Source organism: Neophocaena asiaeorientalis, unplaced genomic scaffold (genome assembly GCF_003031525.2).
Source record: "Neophocaena asiaeorientalis asiaeorientalis breed wild unplaced genomic scaffold, Neophocaena_asiaeorientalis_V1.1 scaffold189, whole genome shotgun sequence".
In the NCBI taxonomy this organism is placed as follows: Eukaryota; Metazoa; Chordata; class Mammalia; order Artiodactyla; family Phocoenidae; genus Neophocaena; species Neophocaena asiaeorientalis.
Window position 1 is genome coordinate 460880 of NW_020174049.1, and position 26333 is coordinate 487212.

At 38.8% G+C, this 26333-nt stretch overlaps 1 protein-coding gene across 3 annotated transcripts in view; it reads left to right on the forward strand.

Moving 5' to 3' along the window:
• Nucleotides 1-26333, forward strand: part of NPNT (nephronectin) — a 77455-nt gene that overhangs the window by 30333 nt on the left and 20789 nt on the right. For all 3 annotated transcript variants that reach the window (XM_024754051.1, XM_024754048.1, XM_024754049.1), the window contains 6 exons: nt 2954-3046; nt 12691-12810; nt 14354-14473; nt 16107-16241; nt 16543-16665; nt 18027-18404. In XM_024754051.1, the coding sequence (XP_024609819.1) occupies nt 2954-3046; nt 12691-12810; nt 14354-14473; nt 16107-16241; nt 16543-16665; nt 18027-18404 (969 nt within the window). The remainder of the gene's footprint in view (nt 1-2953; nt 3047-12690; nt 12811-14353; nt 14474-16106; nt 16242-16542; nt 16666-18026; nt 18405-26333) is intronic.

The window sequence follows — 26333 nt, forward strand, 5'->3', positions numbered from 1 at the left end:
GTTCTTTTTGTAAGAGAAAAAAAATTGGTTACATCAGCATTGTGAGTATCCTATTCCGTTTAATACCTGTTGGCTAATATATAGGTCGTTGGTTACTTCAGTGAATAGTCTGTTGGGTAGACGTGCAAACAGCGTTTGTTTGAAAATACTGGCTCCCTAAACATGTAAGAAACATTAACAACCTGGGTCTCTTGGAATGAGGGCATTTGATGTGCCCCAGATTGGGGCACTCCACTGAGAACAAACAATGAGAAAGGGAGGGTGACAATAAAAACCTTTGTTCCTGAAAAGCACCTGAAAGTACTATAAATGGATGATCTTCAAGCTGGTCAGTGGGTCAAAAGGCAACACAGCCTGAGTGCCTCACATTTGTTTCATAAATAAACTTTTTCATGATTTTTAGTGGTACTTTCTAAATTTCTTTTTCATGTTTTTGAGATGTTTTCAAATTCCAATTATTTGGGGAGGTTATTACCTAGACTTGCATTTAATTATTTTGAGGTGTTTACTTTTTCTTTTTCTTTTTTAATAACTTATTTTATTCAAGTGTAGTTGATATCCTACTTTTTCTTTTTAAATCTGGCACTTTGGATGCCTCTGTGATAACTTGATTCATTCAGGTTGTATCCATATATAATTGTTAGAATTTATGGAACATCTTTTTTTAAGATTAAAGAAATTTCTTTCTAACTTGCATTTCTTGGTGATTGGGCCTGGAAATTACATAAAAGGTGGTTTATACCTGGGACTTGCTTTTAAAACTGCGTATAAACCGTCGACCAGGTATATAATTGACTGAAGCATAATACTGGAAGGCCTTCCTAGGTAGTGCATTTCTTCTCACAGATCTGAACAGAATTGTATCCTGTTGAATGTCATGCCGTATCTAAAATCAGATTTTTATGAATTTCCTCATTGCATGTCTCTACCATTTACACTCTGCTCACCCTTTCTTTCTGCAAACTTTTGCATTAAATACCTACCGAGCAGCAGTAAGGATTAATCATGGTACAGGGTCCAGTTGGGGTGACAAATATACAGGTAGGAAAGGCCTGAAAGTAAGACTGGCAAATAAAGCCTGTGGAGTGCCAGGCGAGGGAAGGGTAGGTGAGAGTTGAATGAGGGAATGTAGAAAACACCAAAAATAACATGCGCATCAGCTTCACAGGAGTGTTAGAGTTTTGAAGGGAATGTTTGAGAATTGTCCGAAAATGGGAGCATCTCCCAGAATGGAGAAAAGCATGGGCTAATGTGAGAGGGACTGGAGAAAACAGGGTCACTGTTGACCCCACTCCACCTGGTCCTCAAGACCTGTCTGCTCTTCACTCAGGGGTTACTGAAGCCCATCCCTTCCTGTCCTAAGAACAAATCATGCCTTCTGCGTGTTAGTTAGACTCCAGTCTATCCCACGTATCATCACTATGCTCACGTTCCTAGAGTTTTTATTTTGTCAGGTAATCCTCCTGATTGATGATGATGAAGTTTTCATTTATAGATAAAGTGTATAATCCTCAGTCTGAAATTTAGGGAACATCATCGTCTGGTACCACTCACCGCTGATTGCCCACCTCTTACTCTTCCCCCAGCATTTGCCCATCTCTTTAGCTTGACAGGCCTCCTCGGTGTCCTCTAAATAAATGATGGCCTGTTTGGCTCTACAGTTCTCCATGCCTTGGGTGGTCCGCTCTCTTCTCTGTCTCCCCTAGCTTCAAGATCCAACTCAAGATCTCTCCTTTGAGGTTTTCTGTGCAACTCTATATGGATATGCTTGTGTGATGATTTCTTCCCAAATTTCATATGTGCCACCAATTTTGCTCATACATAAATATTTGCCTTAAATTTAAAACATGATTGTTTTGTCTCTTCGTCTAGATTGTAAGCTCTATGGGACCAATGACCACACTGTACAATTATTTTTCATCTATTTTAGTATCTGGTGTAGCACGATACGTATATTTGGTATAGAGTGATTTCTCAGTCTGGCACCATCACGTTTTGGGCTGGATAATTTGTTTCTGTCAGGGGTTATCTGAGCATTGTAGGATGTTTAGCAGCATCCCGGTATTCTACCCACTAGATGCCAGTAGCACCCTCTTCCCAGTGTGACAATAAAAAATGTCTCCATTTGTACTAAATGCCCCATAGGCAGCAAAAATATCCCCTGCTGAGAATCGCTGTATAAACGGAATAAATTCTAACCAGTATCTTGGTAGGAATTGGAGACTGTGAAAAGATTTGAGTGATGATGATTTATAGCATTTTGGAGTCTTGAAGGAAGACAAACTCAGTTGATGGAAGACTGGAAATGTAAAATAGAACTTTCTATTTTCTGTGTTAGGCTGTAGAAAGTGTATTATAGATTGATGAGCAATTACGATGCAACTTAAGGTTAAGAATGGGCAAAATGACAGAAGTATTCTTAAGTTGAGGTTTCAAAAATATTTAGTTTTAAATTCATTTTGAACCATTTTATTCTTGGAAATACCATTTCCAATAAAATATTATTTAATGGGAAATTTATTTGGAGTTCATACTTAACCGGTATCTTTGGATTAAGAAGTATGTTTTGAAGCATATTTGAGAAAATGATTTTGAAAGTATGGGTGCAGGTTATTATAAAGGGATAGCTATTGACAAACATCAGTTGTGTTTATGCATAGTTTTCCAATTTTTCTTCTATTTGGCTATTTGAGTATTGTCCTCAAGTTTAGCAAAATTTTCAGCCCCAAGTAATACACCACCCACCCACCCCCACCCCCACACAACACATGTGTGTGAGTCTGTAGTCTAGACAATGTTTACTGCTCCAGGACACAATGATCTTATATATTTCTGTTACTCTATTGTAAGTTCTTAGTTTTTTCTTTTATTATCAAACTAGTACATGATGTAGATTCTACTTGGTTGACATGCTCCTGACCTAGAAATAATGCATGATAACCTTTTTTCACAGCTGTGTGCCAGCCACAGTGCAAACACGGTGAATGCATCGGACCGAACAAGTGCAAGTGTCATCCTGGATATGCCGGCAAAACCTGCAATCAAGGTAGGGAAACTGTGTGACACAAGTAAACAGTCCTAAGCCCTCTCTACTCCTGCCTGATATAAAAATTTAAGTTCTCATGCAAACCACTTTTCTATAACTATTGTCACCAAATATATGAGATGCCATTTTGCTGAAAGACAAAAATATAATAAGGGTAAATCTTTTAAAATCTGTTTAATCGGAGTGCAATTAAAATAATTTTATACTCTTATTCACTATTAATAATGAAAATGGATTTTGAAAAAGAGAATTGCAGCATCAGTAACCTTAGAAGCCTTACATTCTGCTTCTCCTTGTTCTTCCACTGACTAGTTGGGAAGCTTTGGCAAATTGATAGCCTCCTTGGATCTCTGTTAGATGAAAACACTTTAATAGTCAGGTAGGAGGTTTGGCTTGAAATTTTGAGGTCCCTTCCAACTCTGAGCTCTTTGATCTTTGTGATTAAATTCCCTTCAACTGTTGACCAGTTTGTAATGTTCCTCTGAGAAGGATTTTGATTAACTTAGCAAGTTATTTTTAATTGGCATCAGATGCTTATAAAAGCAAATCATTATTTAGCCCTCACAGTGCTTGGGTATTTTACATATATTATCTATTTTCATCACTACAATAGCATTAGGAGGTAGAGTGTTATTTATTATAATAAGCTATAAATAATATTTCATTTTTCATTTGAAGAGACATCAGGGATATTCAGTGTCTTGTCCAAGTTCACAAAAGTGGTTGGTAAAAGATCTGCTATGTCAACTTAGAGCAATTGTCTATATAACTCCTGTTCTTTCTACCAGTATAGTTTTAGATGAAGAAAACGTCATTGGAAATGTGATCCTCTGACACATGCTGCATTACAAGGCTGACAAGACTTGTCTTTTTCATTAATTTCAACCGAGAACTTTCTACCATTAGGTGTTAAAAAGAAAAGTACAGAAATAAAGAAAAGATAGGGTTAGATTTCACTAGAAAGATGCAAGGATAAAAGAGTAAAATTTTTCACTTATTCCTTAAAGTAATATTCCCTAGCATTTTAAAAATTTATTTATTTATTTGGCTGTGTTGGGTCTTCGTTGCTCTGTGCGGCTTTCTCTAGTTGCAGCGAGCGTGGGCTACTCTTTGTTGCGGTGCGCGGGCTTCTCATTGCAGTGGCTTCTCTTGTTGCAGAGCACGGGTTCTACGGCATGTGCGCTTCAGTAGTTGTGGCTCATGGGCTTAGTTGCTCCGCGGCATGTGGGATCTTCCCGGACCAGGCATCGAACCTGTGTCCCCTGCATTGGCAGGCAGATTCTTAACTACTGCACCACCAGGGAAGTCCTTTTCCTAGCATTTTAAATGTCAAATGAAAGAGTTATGTAGGGTCTAACTGTCCCATAGATACATAGTTGGCCTCACCTGATACAGAAATAATCTTGTTGAAATACTCTTATTCTTCAGTATCTGATACTCCTTTAAGTGTGTCATGTAAACTCATGATTTATAGACATAGTTTTCACAAGAACTAGGAACACTGAAATTTGAAAGTATATGTAATTGTTCCTGAACCAGATGAAATCCATGTTAGTAAAATGTGACGTGTCCAATGGTAGGACAAGCTGTTTATTCTAAAGTGTGTTCTTTAGTATCAGCTACTTGACTGATAGCTGATATTTTCCAAAGTTTCTTTTCTAATAATATATTTTTTTAACTTGGAATTTACCTAACATACGTGGGTAGTATTTTCAAAATAAGTGGGGTTCTTATTATCTCAGTTCACTCTTTTAAAACCCCATCTGATTTTTCCTCTCCAGTGTAAGTTCTCAAGTAGCAGCATGTTCAGTTCTGATTATTGAGTTGTCAGTGTTCATCTGAGAGTGCCAGCATGCTTCTTTTTTTTAAGTGCTGAACATAAAGCATCAAAGGTTCCCTTAATATGTCAACACCATAAAACTTTGTTGTCCTGATGCCAGGAATGTATACATAGAAGACTTATTAAAAGAAGCCACTGTCGAGATTGCAGAGAAATTCATTTAAATTTATTTGCAGGAACTACATCAACTTTAATGTGCTTCAGACACTAAAACTATCATTGGAACATGGATCCATCTCTGGGTAGCTCTTATTTTCAGAAAACCAGTTTACCATGTACTTTACCCTGCAATACATACCCATTTCTCTTAAGAAAAATCAAAATATACTGAGTTGAAATCTTGCCTCCCAAAACTAAATATAGTTAGGGGGAAGAGGATTTTATTAGTGGCAAAATGGGATTTGACACCTGTAAAAATAGTGCTGCCACTGAAGATGTAATTTCAGGTTCAGTCTTGAATATAAAATTCCAGTCCATATTAAACCTATGTGTTTTAATCATCTCTTTGTTTTCCTTCCTTACCATAAAAGCAATTGTGGCAAGTTCTTGATGGGAAGGTTTATGTTCTTTGAGAGCAGGAACCCTTTGTGGGGTCCCTCTGATTTCTAGGTTCCCGAAAACTTTTATCAAAATGATTTGCAGATGATAAGTGCACATTAAATATTTGCTTAGTGACTGTTTCATATAATGGCTCTTGGTCCTGAACACCATAGGAATGGGAGAGAGTTCCATGGAGTTGTCTGGTATAGCTCCTTAGTCTCTGAATCCGTGGACTATCTGTCAGAGTGAGAGAGGCAGCCAGGCGTGAGCCGGGTAAGTGGGAGAGCTGTCCAGAGACCCCCAGAAACGTTATTAGAGCAAATTGTCTGTATCTGCTACATAACAAATTAACTTAGACAGTTTTTTATTCAGACCATACATTTTAATAAAATGGAAAACATGCCTCAGAGATATGGGAAGTCAAATAGGTTTCTTTTTTCTTTGTTTTTAAGCACAGAGGTTTTGGCGGGAGTGTTGTTTGTTTGTTTTGGGTTTTTTTGTTTGTTTGTTATTTTTTGGCCGGGCCACGAGGCATATGGGATCTTAGTTCCCCGACTAGGGATCAAACCTGTGCCCCCTGCAGTGGAAGCGTGGAGTCTTAACCAATGGACAGTCAGGGAAGTCCCTAGTTTCTTTTTTCTTGAGGAGAGAAATGTTAAGAAGAGGTATACTTGAAATAGTTAATTTCCACAGAACTGGAAATTAACATTTGATTAAAAGGAGGTTTTGGTATAAGGCAAAAATCATATCCGCTAAAAATTGTGTTGCGAGCTGTGTGCTTTGGGAACTCACCCCCTGGGAACTTGCTTGGCTGAGTGAACAGCGTGAGTAGATGAGTGCTTTCAGAGCTGCCTGGGAGCAGCAGGGATGGCGGGGCAGGCCCACTGTGGAACTGGCTTAAGTTAGCAGACTTGTTACAAGATTAGTGTGGATCTGCTGGTGGTGACTTCTGCTTGCCTCTGAGTTATTCTCTGGATTTGCCATAGCCAGATCATGTATCAAATCATGGCCTTGGACTGACCATATTCTGTAAGGCACAAGGTGCCTTTCATGGTAGATGAAATTCTAACCTGAACTCTGGCAAGATTTGCTTTTTCCCACCTTACTTTCTCTGGTAATTTTTTTTTAAAAATAAATTTATTTATTTTATTTATTTTTATTTTTGGCTACTTTGGGCCTTCGTTGCTGTACGCGGGCTTTCTCTGGTTGTGGCAAGCGGGGGCTACTCTTCATTGCGGTGCTCAGGCTTCTCATTTCAGTGGCTTCTCATTGCGGAGCACGGGCTCTAGGGGCATGGGCTTCAGTAGTTGTGGCTCGTGAGCTCTAGAGCACAGGCTCAGTAGTTGTGGTGCACAGGCTTAGTTGCTCCGCGGCATGTAGGATCTTCCCAGGCCAGGGCTCAAACCCGTGTCCCCTGCACTGGCAGGCAGATTCTTAACCACTGCACCACCAGAGAAGCCCTCTGGTAATTTTAATTCATTCAGACTTCCCCCCTCCTTGAGTCTCTGTACCCATACAAATCTCCTCAGCCAAAAAAGGATACTATTATAGATAATAATCTTTTTCATAACTTTCCCATTAGAGAATAATTTGGGGCATGTAATATACCATATCATTGCATATTTTCGGGAATGAAAGATATTCTTTTGAATTTACAGCATGCTTTATAATAATTTCAGAAGAAACAATTTACAAATATCAATTATTAATGTTTTGACATGGTTTATGTTTCACGTGTTGAATTCCTTACCCCAAGGAAAGAATCGGTATCGTATAGCACAGAACCAGACAGTAAACTTTGGTGAGCTGGTTAAGCCTCAGTTGATTGCTTTCCTTAGCACAATAGTCGAAGTGCTTTAACCCTAATATTAAAGGAGTTTCTTAAGGCCTTAGTGTTTGAACGATATGTGGTTTCAACCCCAGGAACCAGTGTTCATTTAATTTGGTAGTTTAACTGGCTGTTGATAATATGAAGTCTTGAAACTTCATATTATTAAAGGATATTTAATATCCTTTAATATGGGATCCTTTAATCCCATATTAAAGGATGGGATTGCCTTTTTGACTCTACTTTGGGTCTCACCCATCTTATAATATTTTGGTTAGGTAATAATGGCCACAGTTACCATTTTTTGCAGAAAGCATCTTATGTATATTCTTCTCTTTTATTTCCAGCCCCACATATCTCAGTCGTATTCGTCTTTGCATGGGGTGTCTTATGTATATTCTAATTAAATGTGACCTAAAGGTGACATAAGTTCTTACACTTGAATTAAAACATCCATGATCTATTGTGTTATTTATTTAAATGAGATCTTTATGCAAATCATAAATTTATGCATAATTCTGGAGTGTTTTAAACTATTGGACAACATAATAATATAGGAAAATATTTTAAATTGGTCCTATAAGACCTAGGTGTACCTAAACAGAGCAGGTTGATAATAATCAGTTTTTACATAATCTGTTTTTTTGAGTTTTCTGTCTGTGTTGATGACTAAAATCGTCTTTCGAAAAAGGACCATCTCCTTTTTGGTGCTTAAAAAAATCGATATGAGGATGTACGTGGATGTTAACTTATAATGTTTGTGTGTTCTTGGGACACAAAATAGCAGTGATAAATTTTAAGGAACATAGAAATTAAAATTAAAAAAGAGAAACCAGAAGAACTAGAAACTAATTTTTGTAAAGTATTTAAAACATTCTTTTTGAACTCCACCAACTTTATGTAATTGTTTAATATACACTTATAAAGATTTTTAGGGCTAAAAATGACAACAGTTCAAAGCTGACTCTTGTTACCTTCTTCCTGGTGTGAAGATGAACACTTGTACCCAACTCCTCTTGACCAAGGCAGTGAACAGCCTCTTTCACAACCCCTGGATCATCAAGCCACAAGTTTACCTTCAAGGGGTGAGCGTGCATTATCTCAGGTGGTCTGCTTCTCCCACCTGCACGGCTTCCTGCAGTGTTGTCACTTCTTGCCAATGTTCTGAAGACTCACCCCCGGAGTACCTAGTCCTCCACATTCCTGAGCATGTGAAGCAAGCAGCAGGAATTGTCACCTGGTGGTGATTCTCTGTGCTCTACAAAGCCTGGAGCCTCCGCTGTCCTTTCCCTGCCTCAAGTATCCGTTGCTTTTCTTCTTCTTCTCTGGGTTTCAAAATGTTTTCTAAAAAATCAGATAACAAAATAACTTTTGTTTTCCTGTGTAGGTGAAGTCAGGAATTCCAAAGCACCTGAGATTGGGGTTTTGATGACTTTCGCTAAATAGATTTTAGAAGTGCCCAAGTCCTCTTCCCCATGACCACATTTGGGGTGTAGAGTTTTTAGGTCACTTGGAAATCAAACCATACATTAGCTTCCTTCTTTTGGTGAACATTTTGTGTTACTAGAAAGCCTGAGTTCTGGTTCTAGCACAGCGCTGAAGTAGCTCAATGATTGAGAACAAGTCTTAGCAAACCAGTTCGTAATAGAAGGAGAGTAACTCCTGCTCTCTTCACCTACAGGACTGGTGTGAGAATAGAAACACCAAAAGTATTAATGTCTTCATTAGGCTGGAAGATTTTGTAGAAAAATTAGGTGGCAGTATGACTCTACAGTATTTCTAAAAGACTTTATTCCTCACTCACTCATACGTTTAGGAACTTAGAATGACTGAGTTAAACTCATTTAAATTATTAATTACTGTTTCTGCTCATAGGGAGCTTGATGCCTTTGGATCAAGAAATTAGGGCAATGGGATGAATTTCAGAATCATTGAAAATTTATTTTTTTTCTTTTAAAAAATTTTTTATTGAAGTATATAATTAAAAATTTAAAGAGTAAAAGTTATGGCAGTTGACATATTGAAATGTGTTTGCCTGTGACCTCCACTTGAGTCAGATAAAATGTAAAAGCTTAGACTTCTGAGACATTGCACAGTTTAAGCCTCAAAGGGAAAAAAATGGTCCAAATTACATTAAATGAATGAAAGATTATTTTCCTTAAAAATCCATTGGGTTATCATACTCAATTAATCTCTTCCAGATTTTCAAGCACTTTTCAGTGTCTGCATGCTAATAAAATTTCTGATTCTTTTTTCTTCCTGAAGTGTAACTATAATGCTGCGCAGCTTGCATTTTTTGTTCTGAACCAGCCCCTTCCCCTTCTCCCCCAACCCAAGCTCCTGAACTCACCAACTTGCTAAAATACACTCCTGACTGGAATAGATGCTCTTTAAGAATTGTATGTACAACAATTTAAGCATTTGAACATAAGTGGTTTAATTGTAAAGTTCTGCCCTTGATGTAAGATAGGTACATGATAGAATTCATTAGTTTTGTTTGTTTGTTTTTTTGCGGTATGCGGGCCTCTCACTGTTGTGGCCTCTCCCGTTGCGGAGCACAGGCTCCGGACGTGCAGGCTCAGCGGCCATGGCTCATGGGCACAGCCGCTCCGCGGCGTGTGGGATCCTCCCGGACCAGGGCATGAACCTGTGTCCCCTGCATCGGCAGGTGGACTCTCAACCACTGCGCCACGAGGGAAGCCCGAATTCATTAGTTTTTTATCACAGATTTTCCTTATAGTGTATGTTACATTACAAACTTCTAGAAAAAAGAGCAAGATTTAAGTAAATTTAAAATAAAGACACTAAAGTTTTCTTCCTACATTCTCTTATCAACTTTTAAGATTGATTTGAGAAAGTGAGATCAAGAGTAATTGTTCTCTACATTTTGCTTATTATTATAGGAGCATTTACTATAAATTGGAAGTGTCATTTTTGAATTTCTGACTCAATCTGATAGTAATAAAACTGTCACTAGGTCTATAATCCAAGACATTTTGGAAGCAGCAAGTATTAACTCAATTTTATAAGGCATTTGGTCAGTAAGAAAATAAGGTATAATAATCATAGACTAGAAACCCTGAACATTGAGGAAAAAGTTCATCACCAGGACACCAGATGCTTTTAATCTTTTGAAGCTTCCTGCTTTAGCAAAGTTCTGATATTTGGTAAAAATTGATCATTGTTGACTATTATGGAATCCTATTTCATCATTTCTGCAGTGGTTTTGTAAGGGTCAGTGGGAAGTTTTTAGGAGACACATGCGTGTGGTCAGTGGCAATGGTAGCAGTCACGGGGGACATCGACAGCAGCCAACTATCAGGGAGTGTCATCCAGCCCGTCACCAACTGTTAGAATACAGCTTTCTCAAATTGCTTTCAGCCTATCTGGATACTTACGTGTCAGTTTATTAATAGTAAAATAGCCAACAAGCATCTCTACATTTGCCCAATGAATGCTGCATGTTTATTTCCTTTTCCATATTATTTCATAGGTGATTCTCAGGTTGGTTTGGGTCTTTTTATTGGAATTATGACATCGATTTTACATTTCCTTAGAATTTCATGATTCTTAACCCCAAAGTGCTTTTGCTTATGGGAAGGGAAAGATAAATTTGGGTTGAAGACCACCAGCAACCCCAGTCTGGATCATAAAGACTCTCATAGCCATCCTAAGGGGCCCTTTATCAGCCAAGACTGGAGTGGCCTCAGCTTTAGTTCATGGCCATAGTGTCTGAAGAAATTTCCATCAGCGTAAATACACCTTGTATGTGAGCAGCCTGGAGCTATAAATATCTAACCGGTTCCCATCAGGAACACATGGAAGTTTCTGAGGCTTGTTAAGACTAAACTTAAGGGTTCTTAATTGACACATTTTATATCCATCAGTATCTTACCCTTGAGGTATAGAATTCAGTCTTACTCTGTTATTTGTTGTACTATTCTGTTATATTTCTACTTAAGTGCAAAAGAATATTTAAAACACAAAGCCTTTCTCTAACAATATATTCAGATTTAAATACTATTTACTATAATGTCAATCAGGGATTTTTCAAAGCCAGATGTGAATCTGCAGGGACATATTAGGCATGATAATTAACTCCTCTTAGAACATGAGAAAAGATTCCCTGACTCTAATTTTTAATAAATATTAAAATACAAGGTAGAAGAATATGAGAAGTGAAGTGAATACCCTTGACTGGGCAAGAGAGTATGAAGTTTAAAATTAAAGAAAGCATAGGAGATGATGAAGGCGTCTGGTTTATTTACGTAACCTCCGCAGGCTTCACCCAGCTGCAGATCTGCTTACAGTTGTGTTAAGGTTAGAAAAAAGGCCAAGTTGGCAAGATTTAAATTTGGTTAGATTTGAAAACAATTTGCAACTAGATATATCCTTATTTCTGATTTGACAATATGGATTAGTAGATAATTAAATTATGCTTATGCTGGCAGTGCAGACAAAATAAACATGTCATTTCTTCTTAATGAAGTCTATATTTTGGACATTACTGTTTCAGTGTATATTTGTCATTATGAGATTTATTTTCACTTGAGGCAGTGTTCAACTTGAGTTGGAAAATTCTCAAGTGAAGTTTATTAACTCACTTCATATTGATATTTAAACCAATAAACCTGAAATACATAATGATAATCTATTATATATTATCCACTAGTATTTCTTTATGCCCTTCCTAACTGCAGAATGAATGAAACTATGATGTTGGAGGATCTTTTTTTTTTTTTAAGTTTATTTTGTGACTCAGATGCTTTACTAAAGTAGGAGATTGACATTTCTTCTTTAATCTGAGATCAATATACACTTTATAAGATTGAACAAGAGGGACCTCAGTATTGATCACTCTAATTCAATGAGCTTCTATCCTCTGAAAAAAGAGCTTTTCTTTGGGAAGGTCAAAGCAGTCTGGTGTTAAAAATCCATGTACTTTCTGTAAACTAAGGTAGGCTCACACAGTATGTTCTTTAAACAGAGACAGGAAGAAATTGAAATAGGAAGATCACATTGTCAGAAGTGAATCTAGTAGTATCACCCAGATATTTTGAGGTTCTGGAGTCAGAAAGATGGTTTGTGCTCTGCTCTTTCTAGGGATGATAAGCCACGTGTCTGTGAGGGGAATCTTCCCAACTGTCCTTTGTAAACAGAGATCACATGCATTACATTACTTAAGCTCCAGAAATTCACACGGCCTTCCATTATTATAAGGCTTTCGGTCACCTCTGATAGGAAACTCCTGGTGGCCCCCAGTGTAACCAGCATTAAAACGAAGACATTGTGAACAGACTCTATCTCTCATGTAAATGGCTGGTTACTATAGCTTGACTGACTCTTCTTCATTCTTCGGAATAGAGAAGCATTTTCAGTGGTTTGCTTTAATGTTGAGGCTTTGTCAAATTTCTGCTTCAACCCCATTCTTTTCAGATCTAAACGAGTGTGGCCTGAAGCCGCGGCCCTGCAAGCACAGGTGCATGAACACTTACAGCAGCTACAAGTGCTACTGTCTCAACGGATACATGCTTATGCCGGATGGATCCTGCTCAAGTATGTCAAGAATCTTAACTGCTTTGGGCTTGACTTCATGCTGTGCTCTGGGAGTGTGTGAAAAGTGGCCTCCTAGCCCTTCTCCTAAACAGGATGTGAGCATGTGTTTGTATGTGTGCCTAAGGAAGGGAAAATCAAAATAAGAGTTGCCCATTGTAGATGTCTAACATTCTTTTGTCAGGGGTGCCAATGTTAAATTGATTCGGAAATAGTCTTTAGAACAAGAATCACAAAACTAATGTATTTTCTAACGTTTGTCCTAGCACTTTTCCGCTTGTCTTCTATCTGGACATAGAACTATTCCATGTAGAAAAAGAACATTGGTGACCATTTGAGGGCTGTTGTGCTCTTGATAAGGATGGACACTAAATTATTTGCTGGTAGAGAATCCATCCAGCCTGGTGATTGAGTATAAACTGTCCATAAGTACCTCCTCACTTCATTTTTTTTTTGCGATACGCGGGCCTCTACTGTTGTGGCCTCTCCCATTGCCTAGCACAGGCTCCGGACGTGCAGGCTCAGTGGCCATGGCTCACGGGCCCAGCCTCTCCGCGGTATGTGGGATCATCCCGGACCGGGGCACGAACCCGCGTCTCCTGCATCGGCAGGCGGACTCTCAACCACTGCGCCACCAGCGAAGCCCCTCACTTCATTTTTACATTTCTTTATAATAGTCTGAAGACTAAGCTTTTTTCTTAAAAAAAAAAAAAACCTACTTCAAATTAAAAAAATGATTATAACAACATAAAAGTAGATTTCATGTGTGTCTTTGTAAGAAAGAAATGGATGGTGTTTCCTACTATCATTTTGATGTGTTTATAAAACAGACAATGGCCTGAAATTCTCTGCAGGCTGAACATTGAATTGAGATTGTGGTTCTATGATATCCAACAATTGATGCCTTGATTTTTAATTTTACTGAACTGTCAGTTAAATTGGTTGATTATCAATCAGTTAATTATCAGTTGTCTCTCTCTAACTGGGTTGCATTTTATAAAATAAAAAAGGTTAGCTAATTTTATTTATCATTGCATATTTAGCATGGAACTATTTGCAATAAGGTGAGTTCATGTTTATTAACATGTGGCAGTGATGCTAGAATCCTCTAACATTGTACAACTCAGTGCCTGGAGAAGTTTAATGGATGGTTGAGACAGTTACTTGGATGCCTTAGTTAAGACCAGCACTTAACATGAGTAATCTGGAAAAATACCTCAATGCTCCAATTTCCTTGGCCACTGGAAAAGCTTCCAGATAATCTCTCTGAGATAAAGTTTTACATTTGTCTTCTATTTCTTCAAATACATTAAAGGTCTTCCCCAGATGCTAACAGAGCTGGTTCCCTTCTTAATTATCCCTGAGGGAAGAAGGTCTTTGTGTTCTTCCTCCTATTTTTGACTTTCTTTAGACTGTTGGAGAACTAAGCCCTTTTCATCTGCATTGTTGATTTCAGTGTCACTGATTTCAGGACAAGTAGAAAACATAGTTATATTAGGTACAGAGTATGCCCTCTGCCTCCCTTGGACAGTCACTGTCTTTCCAGGTGCCCTGACGTGCTCCATGGCAAACTGTCAGTATGGCTGTGATGTTGTCAAAGGACAAATTCGGTGCCAGTGCCCCTCTCCTGGCCTACGGCTGGCTCCTGATGGGAGGACCTGTGTGGGTGAGTTGTAAAATCAAGCATCTCTATCAGCAGTCTCTCTAGGGTAAGGAAGAAAGTGAAATGTGATGGCAGGAAGGAAAAGGGGAGTTACTTAACATCAGGTAATTAGCTATCCTTTAGGCAATATCAGATGTCTCAGGGGACCTCTCTCTGTGGAAAGACGGTGGAAACTTTGTTTCCAAAAAACAAATGAGGGACAGGAGGAAGCTTCAGGCAGAGGAAACCACACGTGCAAAGGCATCGAAGTTTAGAGGGAGCATAATATTCAGGGAACAAGAAGAGCTCAGTATTTCTAGGACGTAAGAGGCAATGAGTATTGAAGCTGAGCTGGTAGACAGGGCTAGACTGTATATATTGCACTAAAGGGTTCGTTTTTTTTTTTTTTCCCCTGTAAATTAGGAAGGCAGTAAAAGATTGTGGTTAAGAGTCTGGGCTTTGATTTTAAACCTGGCTCTGCCATAGACTTGATATGTAACCTTAGGTAAGAGGCTTCCTTTCTTGGAGCTTCAGTCTTCTCATCTTTAAAATGGGAATAATGTTCTTGTGAGGATTGAATGAGATCGTGAATGCAAAGGGCTTAGCACGGTACCTCACATGTAGTAAGCGCTGAATGAATGGAGGTCTTTGGGGGCTCAAGAGATATTTACTGAGTACTTTGTATATACCAGGCACTGTGCTAAGTGCAAGGATATAGAGTAATGGACAAAGCAGACAAGATTTCAATCCTCTGGAAGAGGCAGAAAAGAAAGAAATATTCAGTAAAATTACAAACAATGCCAAGTGTTAATATGAATAACTAAGGGAGTGAAAAACAAAAAGGATCTATTTTAGAAAATAATGGTCAAGGAAAGCCCTGAAGTTAGACATGGACCATTGGCCCCATGGAGAATCAGCCAAGCTGGTGAAAACGTTGCAGAGCACTGCAGTGAAAGAGAGGTTGGTCTGTTTGAGGTTCTGAAAGAAAGAAAACCATATCCTTAAGAACAGAGTATGGGGGGGGGAGGTGGCTTGAGATACAGCCAGTGAGGTGGTTGAGGACTGTTTATTACAAGGTCGTTAAAGACGTGATGAGGAATGAGGAATGAATTCAGAAAGCAAGTAGAAACAGTTGAGAGTTTTGAGCATGGGAATAATCCCTTCTTATGTCTTAATAGAATCATTTGTTGACAGTTGAGTGGGAATGCTTTGGAGAGGCTAAGATTGGCAGGGAAAAGGCCAGTTTGGAGGCTCTTGGAATAGTCTATCCTGGGAGATGGTGGCTTGGGCTAGGGTAAAGGCAGTGGGTGAAGAGCAGAGTAAATGAGTTCAAAGAATTTGTCAGAGGTAGAATCAGCTGAGGTTAAGGGAAATATGGTTGTCAAGGATGACTCATGTTTCTAGTTCAAGCAACGGCGGGGGGGATACAGGTGCAGTACATGCTGAGATACGGTACAAGAGGAGGACGGCTTGGCTTAGAAGGATGAGTTGAAATTTGGAGATACGGGATTTATGTTGCCTGTCAGGGCAACCAGCTGGATAACATTTATGATGAGCCACTACGTGCGCACAACCCTTTGCAGATAGTGTATTTTAAAAGCTCCTCCATCTGAACGTGCTGTTGCCCTTCCTAAGACGCATTGGCTTATGTTTCTAGACATTGATGAATGTGCTACTGGAAGAGCCTCCTGCCCTAGATACAGGCAGTGTGTCAACACTTTTGGGAGTTACATCTGCAAATGTCATAAAGGCTTCGACCTCATGTACATTGGAGGCAAATACCAATGTCACGGTAATGAACCCCAACCCTTGCTTTGTGTTGTTTTTTCCTGTGGAGCGGAAAGGTCTCTTAATTATGGTGATGACTGGGATGTCAAGGGCAGGGGAGGGAACTGGCATTAAATTAAACAAACAGAAGTGAAACTCAAACACTAGTAGTTCTGGACGCACACTACTTTATTTCTTCTCTTTATCTGCCAATTTTACGTGAACCTTCACATTGCAAAAAAAATTTTTATTTGAAACTGTGTATTTTATGTGTAATCATATTTATCTCCCAAATAAACCTCTTTTTTTCCTACTTCCTGATGCAGATATAGATGAATGCTCCCTTGGTCAGTATCAATGCAGCAGCTTTGCTCGATGTTACAACGTACACGGGTCCTACAAGTGTAAATGTAAAGACGGATACCAGGGCGACGGACTGAATTGTGTTTGTGAGTCATGCTTGTCTCCCAGCTCTAAATTCCAGCAGGAAGTACAAGATTACACAAAGGCCATTACTAGGAAAGATAAGGAACAAGATTAATTATCAAACGAATATCACTTTTCATATCTAGTAATACTAGTCCGTGATTTCCACAAACAATAAAATCACTTGCTCAGTAATTTTAAAAAAATTAAAGACTCAGTAATACATTCTAATCTTAAAAGCATTCAGTTCCTTGACTAAACTCTCTCAGTAGCTTCTCCTTAGCTGGTACGAAATTATAGAGCCCTCCTTGAGAATTTGATCTTAAATGTATGTTTGTCATTAGCATTAGATTATAATGGTGGGATAATCTGAATATATTCTTTCCTCTGTTTTATGCCTCCAATTCTGCTCTTAAAGAATCATTTCCATATTTATTTTCTCTACGTTCAGGACTGTTTTGCTTTTTAAATTTTTACAAGCTCTATTTGTAGTATGGCTATGTATGTCAGTAGATAAACATTAAAAAAGTACCCTCCAAGATGAAAGTTTCACAAACCAAAGGCCACAATTTAGCATACATTTCATGCAACGATAGATCATTTTTTAAATTTCTGGAGTAAAATATTTACTGAAAATCATGGGGCATAAAATCATGAGGATTAAAGGATTTTTGAAGGGTCATGTAGTTATACTCCCAGTCTGGAATATATGCTTACAAGAAGATTAAATATTAATTCCTTTCGGTGAATACAATCAAGGACAGAGTTTCCACAGGTGATCTTGGTGACCTCTGAAACTTTTTTTAAAAAGCAATTGTATAAATTAGTAAAGGGGAAGGAAAACCAAATATAAAACAGTGAGTAGAACATTTAATGAAAATGTATTTGTGTGAATTTAATTTATATAAAGTGTGGAAGAGAAAACTATTAGTCTTCAGACAATTCTAAACATGATTTTATAATATACACATACCATGGAGACACTTAACATAGACTCTAAATATACATTTCTCATATTTTAAAATTTTAAAATATCTCTGCATTTAAAAATCTCATTGATTCTTCTCTCTTTCCACCTTACAAATACTTAAAACATTTTATGTTTCAGATGATACATTTCATTACAGAAAAACAATATAATTTTTGTGTATATCCACCAAATAGATACAGGTGTGTATGAATATATATGTGTATATATTACATATACACACACATACTAATTTTTTTGGAAAACAGCCTGACTTAACAGGAGGGGAATATTCTCAATGTGAAAAGTAAGCCAGTTGGCATGAGGTATTTTGATGTGTTTGTTTTTTACAATTTGATATTTTACTTCTTAAGCTGAGAGGGTTGTACACTAATTTAAATACATTTACTGTTTTAGATATTCCAAAAGTCATGATTGAACCTTCAGGTCCAATTCACGTACCAAAGGAAAATGGTACCATTTCAAGGGGCGATGGAGGACACAGTAATTGGATCCCTGATGTCAGAAGTACTAGGTGGCCTCTGAAGACACCCTATGTACCTGCTGTCATTACCAGCAGGCCCACCTCTGAGCCAACAGCAAGACCTGCCCTGAAGCCAGCGCCACAGCCTGCCCCACCCACAGAACTCAGAACACCTCCGCCAGCAGCAGCCCCAGGAGGACCAACCACCAGCCTGACAAGTGTAGCATCAGTTGCCACTGTGTCTCCAAGAAGGATTACAGTTGACAACAGGATACAGACAGAGCCTCAGAAACCCCGAGGAGATGTGTTCAGTAAGTCATAAACGTTACCACATTTTTTTGAGGGTTTTTTGAGATGTAATTGACATACAGCACCGTATATGTTTGAGTACAGCATAGTGGTTTGACTTATCCGTATCATGAAATGATTACCACAATATGTTTAGTTAACATCCATCATTTCACGTAGATACTAAACAGAAGAAAAAGGAAAACACATTTTTTTTCTTTGGTATGGGAACTCTTAGGACTTACTGTCTTAACAACTTCCATATAAGTTATACAGCAGGTATAACTGTAGTCGTTGTTGTATATATTGTTGTATGCTACATCCCTGGTACTAGTGTATCTTATAACTGGATTTGTACCTTTTGACCACCTTCATCCTGTTTTCCCTTCCCACCTCTAGTAACCACAAATCTGATCCCTTTTTCTATGAGTTTGTTTTCTTTTAATAGTCCACATGTAAGTGAGGTCATGTACAGTATTTGCCTTTCTCTGTCAGATTTATTTCACTTAGCATTCTATCCTCAAGGTCCATCCATGTTGTCTCAGATGGCAGGCTCTTCTCATTGTTACGGCTCACTAATATTCCACTGTAGATATGTTTATATATACCACAATTTCTTCATTCATCTGTCAGTGGACACTTAGGTTGTTTCCATGTCTTGGCTATTGGAAATAATGCTGTGAATGAAGAGGTGCAGATATCTCTTACGCATAGTGTTTTTATTTCCTTTGGATATATTCCCAGAACTAGGATTGCTGGATCATATGGTAGTTCTGTTTTCAGTTTTTTGTGGAACCTCCATACTGTTTTCCATAGTGGCTGCACCGGCTTAAAATCCCACCAACAGCGCATCAGGGTTCCCTTATCTCCACACCCTCACCCACTTGTTATCTCTTGTCCTTTTGGTAAACAGCCATTCTAACAGGTATGAGGTGATATCTCGTTGTGGTTTTGATTTGCATTCCCTAATAATTAATGATGCTGAGCATCTTTCCATGTATCTGCTGGCCATTTAGTATATATTCTTTGGACAAATGCCTGTTCAGGTCCTTTGCCCACTTTTTAACTGGATTATTGGATTTTTTTGCTATTAAGTTGTATGAGTTCCGTATATATTTTAGATGTTAACCCCTTGCCAGATACGTGATTGGCAAACATTTTTTCCCATTCCATAGGTTGTCTTTTCGTTTTGTTGATGGTTTCTTTTGCTGTGCAGAAGCTTTTTAGTTTGATGTCATCCCACTTATTATTTTATTGCTTGTACTTTAGGTGTCATATCAAAAAATCATTGCCAAGACCCATGTCAAGGAGCTTTCTTCCTACGTTTTCTTCTAGGAGTTTTGTGGTTCCAGGTCTTATGTTCAAGTCTTTAATTCATTTCGAGCTAATTTTTGTGAGTGGTGTAAGTTTAGGGTCTAGACTCATTCTTTTGCATGTGGCTATCCAATTTTTCCAGCACCATTTATGAAGAGACTGAATTTTCTCCCTTGAGTATTCTTGGCTCCTTTGTCAAGTATTATTTGACCACATGTGCTTAGGTTTATTTCTGGGCTCTTAATTTTGTTCCATTGGTCTATGTGTCTGTTTTTATGCCAGTACAATACTCTTTGATGACTATATCTTTTTAGTATAGCTTGAAATCAGGAAGTGTGATACATACCACTTTGTTCTTCTTTCTCAGGATTGCTTTGGCTCTTTGGGGTCTTTTGTGTTAGCACATTTTTAATAAGCTTTTTATGATGGCATTTCAACCACAGGCCATGGCTTGAATAAGAATAAAACTCATAGATACAAAGTGTAAGTTATATATCCCTATTGTTAAATATTGTAAAGAGCTATATAGAAGCCAGTCAGTTGGGCAAATAAGAATGTGAATAGAAATGGAGTATCACAAAGTTATATAGTAGATCACAGCTTCTATCCAGTATGAGAATTCTCCTAATATATTCATATTTACTTGAAAACTATCAGAGATGGGGAGCTTAATATAGCACGTGCCATTTAACTTTTAATCTAAGTGTTCATTCATTCAATCAGTAAACATTTTTAGTGTGTTTTAGAATTCCAGGCCCTATATTAGGCATTGGGCTTACAAAGGTAAAACAGAAAACCTTATAGTCTGGTGGAAAAGACAGTTGCCCCGAAGATAACTGTGGTACTGTGTTAGTGGGAGAGATTTGTGTGGGACATTATGGGGGTAGAGAGAAAGGGTACCTAACCCATCTTTGGCTGGGGACAGTTTGGGGAATGGGGAGTCTTCTTGAGTGAAATGGGGCAAAGGGGATGAAAAAAGGGAGGCATTATAATTCACGGGGACCACACAACAGAGGCACAAGCGTAGGAAGCAGCACACTACCAACAAACTGGCAGTTTGAGTCGAGGATTGATGAGAAAAACTGGACAGCTACCCCTTGTATTTACTGTAAGCTGGTGGTTAAATCTAAACTGGAGCTAGGTTGGATTTAAAGACTCCAGATTTTTAATGGGTGACTGGGTACCACCAATGGTGATAGAGGCTATAGGTAAAAGAGAAGTTTTGAAGGAGGAAGAGGTTTTTCCCTTATTACCAGAACAAAATTTGTAATTTTTCAACCTCTTTCTGAGCCTTTTAATGTGTTCTCTTTTTAAAAGTTTCTCTTGCTTCCCATTATTCCTCTCTATACCAACACACATACGAATTAAAAATAACATTGAAGGGCTTCCCTGGTGGCGCCGTGGTTGAGAGTCCGCCTGCCGATGCAGGGGACACGGGTTCGTGCCCCAGTCCGGGAAGATCCCACATGCCGCGGAGCGGCTGGGCCCGTGAGCCATGGCCGCTGAGCCTGTGCATCTGGAGCCTGTGCTCCGCAACGGGAGAGGCCACAACAGTGAGAGGCCCATGTACCGCAAAAATAAATAAGTAACATTGAAGTTCACCAACAGAATTTAGCAGGATGAAACTGGGGAGACACGGAGTTCCGATGATGTCTGAGAGCACTTGTTCTAAGAGAGTGTGATCTTAAAGACATGCCCTGGGAAAGAAGTACCTTGATCCCATGCCAAGGCTGTTGCATGCCACAGATAGCATTGCTGCCTTTGGATATTCCTGCCAAAACTTAATTCCACCCTCATTTCATCTTCAGCCCTAGCTGCTGGTTAATGTCAGCATGGATAAGGATATTTTGGACACTTCTTAATTTGCTGTCTGGAGACTTTAGCATATATTCCAAATAAGGGAGTGGTTCTGATTTTAATTCAGAACAAATAACTAGTATTTATTCATTGTGAAAACAGAAAGGAACCTTAGCACTATTTTAGTTCAACACCATTTATTCATTGACTATTTTCTTCATTTCTGGCATAATAATTTCTTAAGCCATCCTTATTCTCCACTGGTCTGAGAGTAGACTTTGGCTCTCCTCATTCCATGAATTTTCAGGTGATGTTAATTACAGCCACTGTTGCTCAGTCTCCAAATAGCCCCATACTTCAGTTGTGTTTTTCTTTACATTGAAAGATATATATATGTTTAATGGAAGAGGTTGTTAAACAGAACTTTCCTCTGTGATGTGTATATGTGTGTGTGTGTGTGTGTGTGTGTGTGTGTGTGTGTGTAGGTATGTATTGTCCCCCAAGAAAAGACTATAAAGATATTCTAAAAGGAAATCAAGGAAGAAAAACAATTATAGCACAAGTACATCTCTAGCCCAGACTTCTCCCCAAACTCTAGACTTGTATATCACCTGCCTGTTTAACTGCTCTAGTTGGATGAAGATACATGTCTCAAACTCATCTTGTCTAATCATTCCTGATCGTCACCCCAAACACATTCTACCCACAGCTTTTCCCGCCCCAGGAGATGTCACCTCCATCCTACCAATTGCTAAGGCCAAAAAACTTGGAGTCATTTAAAATTACCTTTTATACCCACATTGAAGCTGTATGGAAATCCTGTCAGTCCTGCCTTCAAATTATATCTGAAGTGTGCCTACTGCTCACCATCGCCAGGGCTACCAGTCTGGCCCAGGCCATACTTCCCCCTGGTGTACAGGTCCAAAATCCTTTTTCCAGATACGTAATAGAGCATTTTTTTAGATTTTAGAAAAGTAATAAGGCGCATTTGCTGTATAGCACACACTGAAGCATATTAATGTTTCTACAGGGAAACATGAATATTTACACTAATTTGGCTACTAAAGCCATTTAAGTTAGGTTAAGTGAAGGTTAGATTTGCCACCTAATGAGTTTACGGAAGCAGCTTTTGGATTTGAGAATGACGGGTGAGGACCCGTGGATCTGTACTGCGGTAGCCTTCCAGCCAGTCTGCCTGCTCCCACCCTTGTCCCTCTGCTGTCTCTCCTCAACCCAGCAGCCAGAGTCATCTTTTAAAACTTAAATGAGATGTCATTGTTCAAAGCTCTGCATTAGCACTCACTTCCTTCAGTGAGAACAGAAGCCCTCCCGGCAGCTTCCAAAGTCCTCAGATCACATCTCCTAGCACTCTTCCCCTCATTCACTTCACTCCAGCCTCCTCGCTGTTCCTCCAGCTTCTCCCATCTTAGGATTTTTGCTCCAGACCTCCCCTCTTTCTGGAACACTCTTCCTCCAGCTATCAGCTTGTCTCACTTTCTCACCTCTTCATGCACATCTCAACTTGCCAGTGAGGCCACTCTGACCCCCCCTCTTCAATACTGTGACCTCTGCAGCCACTGCCAGCACACCTGATCTCACAACTCTCTACTGTTTTTAAAAATAGCATTTATCACCTTCTATATACTATCTTGTTTACTTATTTATAATATCTATTTTTGTCTCTTCTGACTAGAATATAAGCTTTTTGAGGGGCAGGGGTCTTTCTCGGATTTGCTCATTGGTATATCTCAAGAACCTAGAATAGTGCCTGGCACATAATCAGCAATTGAATACTATTTGTGGGACATAGAAATGAATGATTAGATCAATCACTCTTGACATTTTAAAATAAAAGTTATCATCATGTAATCAATTTCCATACACAAGCTAGTTTAGTAACACATTAAATCTATATTTAAGAAATAAAAAATATTCTTTCCTGATTGTGACTTATTTTTATAATATGGGGAGGTTTTTAATTGTGCTTCCACCATCTTTCTCTCTCTCTCTCCCTTTCCTCCCTTCATTTTTGGAGATTGATGTTCTATTCAGTGGATTATTAAATCTGAAAAGTTAAAGTTAGTGAGAAGGAAAACGATGATAATGTTTCAAAGTATATATTTCCTAGCTCCTGAAACTAGCTCAAATAATATTTCTGTTACACTTTTATTATTTATTTTATTTATTTTTGGCCGCGCTGGGTCTCCATTGCTGTGAGCGGGCTTTCTCTAGTTGCAGCGAGCCGGGGCTACTCCTCGTTGTGGTGCGCGGGCTTCTCATTGTGGTGGCTTCTCTTGTCGTGGAGCACGGGCTCTAGGAACACGGGCTTCAGTAGTCATGGTGTGCAGGCTCAGTAGTTGTGGTGCATGGGCTCAGTAGTTGTGGCTCACAGGCTCTGGAGCACAGGCTCAGTAGTTGTGGCGCATGGGCTTAGTTGCTCCGCAGCACGTGGGATCTTCCCAGACCAGGGCTCAAACCTGTGTTCCCTGCATTGGCAGGCGGATTCTTAACCACTGCACCACCAGGGAAGTCCCAGGAGCATTTAAATAATACATGATTAAGGAAATGACTTTTTATGTATGATATGAAATATTAAACATGTGTTTTAAAAATAATTTTAACTTGAGGAACCCTAGGTTTTTCAGATTGTGTGAACAGAATTATAACCAGATGTATTTTCAGGGCTATTTCTATAGGCGTGATTTGAGCAACACTAAAGTTACCTGATACAGCATGAAATTCTTGTTCCTTCACTAATGGGACAGACCAGTGCTTCTTAAAGTGTGTTTCATAGAATATTAGTTCTCTGGAATATTATGCAAGTGTATGCCTAAAAAAGTTCTGAGGTCAAATAAATTTAAGAGACCCTTGGTTTAGCCACTTAAATAGGTTTGTTAAGTGTGGACTTTTCAATATGCTAATGGTCACTGTGAATCTCTTGGAGAGGTATATAATGTGCATCATTTCCTGAGTGGATTTAACTGGGTTTATTTAACTGTTGGGATTAGAGTTTATTATAACCCACTTCAGATCAGGCTGGGCTGAACTAAGAATTATAGAAACCATGCTCCACAAATCGAATAGCCTTCTACCATTGGCTCTCATTTGCATGGTTTCTGAGAACAGTGGGTTGATCTTGGACTCTGGAAGAGACTGGGGGGGAGGGGAGAGCAGAAAAGGGCTGGGCAGACTTAGAGCAAGAAAGGCAGATTTAACTGGTGGGCTGCCTGTCTGGACACCAGAGGTATGCTGTAGGGGATTGCTAAAATGTTGGAGACCAAGTGAACACCAAAGATAAAAATCTGGTATAAGAGCTGGTAGGAGCTATCCCAGAGCAGAGAACATAAGAAAAACATTATGTAGAATCCAAAGAAAAGGACATTAGGGGAAACAATTCCAGTCTAGCAATACCATGAAATAGTATGAAGTAATGTTTTTTTTTTGAAAAATGTTTAATGACTTGGGAAAGTACCTAGGTTATAAAAATGTTAAGTGAAAAGAATATACAAAACTGTGCATACCATTTGATCCCAATTACGTGTAAAATACACGTCTTCATATGTCTGGGTGAATATAAAAGTCTGGAAGAAAAAAGACCAAAATAGTAACCATGGATCTATCCAGCTGTTGATATTTGAGGTGATTTTCATTGTTTTTGTGTTATCCTCATGCAGTGATTTTTAATCTTCCCATTCCCACTGTCACTGGTCACAGTAATTTATTATAGTAGTCAATCCTTAGGAGAAGGGCCAGGGGTAATAGAATCCCGCTCTCCCAGCAGGAGAGTTGAGTCGTGTGTTTTGAAAAAGTACCCTGGGGGATTCTGATTGTGAATCATGTTAACTTTATTTAGAACTTACTGGTTTTTAAAAATTCATTCAAAGTTTTAACTTATTTTTAACCTTTCAAAATTTCTTTACAATTGAGCATGTCCAGTTTTAGCTAGGAAGCTCTGCAAGGAATATAATAGCACTTGGATCAGGAAGTAGATTTTTCTCAAAGTGTTATCAGAAGCCCCCTTGAACCAGAACAACCTAGGCTGCTTATTGAAAATGTAGATGCCTAATTCCTACCACCAACTTACTGAATCGGACTTTCTAGGGACGTACGTCTCAGTCTTTAGTGTGTGTACAGGTCACACAGAGACTTTGTTAAAATGAAAACTTTGATTCAGTGGGTCTAGGTTAGGGCCTGAGATTCTGCATTTTTAACAAGCTCAGAAGTAACACTTCTGATCTGCTGACTACACTGAAGAGTAGGGCTCTCTAAACCAATAATGGCAGCTCCAACCCAGCAGAACCATGTCTTGAATGGAGACAGAATTAGCCAGATGTGGGTTGTTTAAAATTATGCCTAAAGTATAGCATATAGCCTCTGGGTCATATAAAGAAAAAAAGTGTTGCAGAGTAAAGATTATAGAATACATTGTAATACGTATCAGGTGCTCTTATGAGTGGCCATATCGGGAAACCAGACTCATGGTTGCTGTGATGTTCAGGAGAATGTGTTGAAATTCCGAGCACCACCAGTAAGAACAAAACTGTTTGCACTTTAATGATTGCTGCTTTGCTGCCTGCTGTCCACAAGTCTTTTCCTCTCATTTCCCTTTTACGGATTTTACAGTCTGGCTGGTGTGACCACATTGTGCTCAGTCATGGAAATATGATCTTTTCTGATTCTATGTGGTGATGAGTGAAAAGATTGCTTCTGCTGAGGGGTGAACAGGTCTTCAAACTAGTTTGCTTTCTCGTAAACCGTAAGGCCTAGAGAGACCCTGAGAAGATGCCTGACATCTCCCTGAAGATGAAATTTCAGCAAGGGTTTTGAAGGACTGCTTGTAG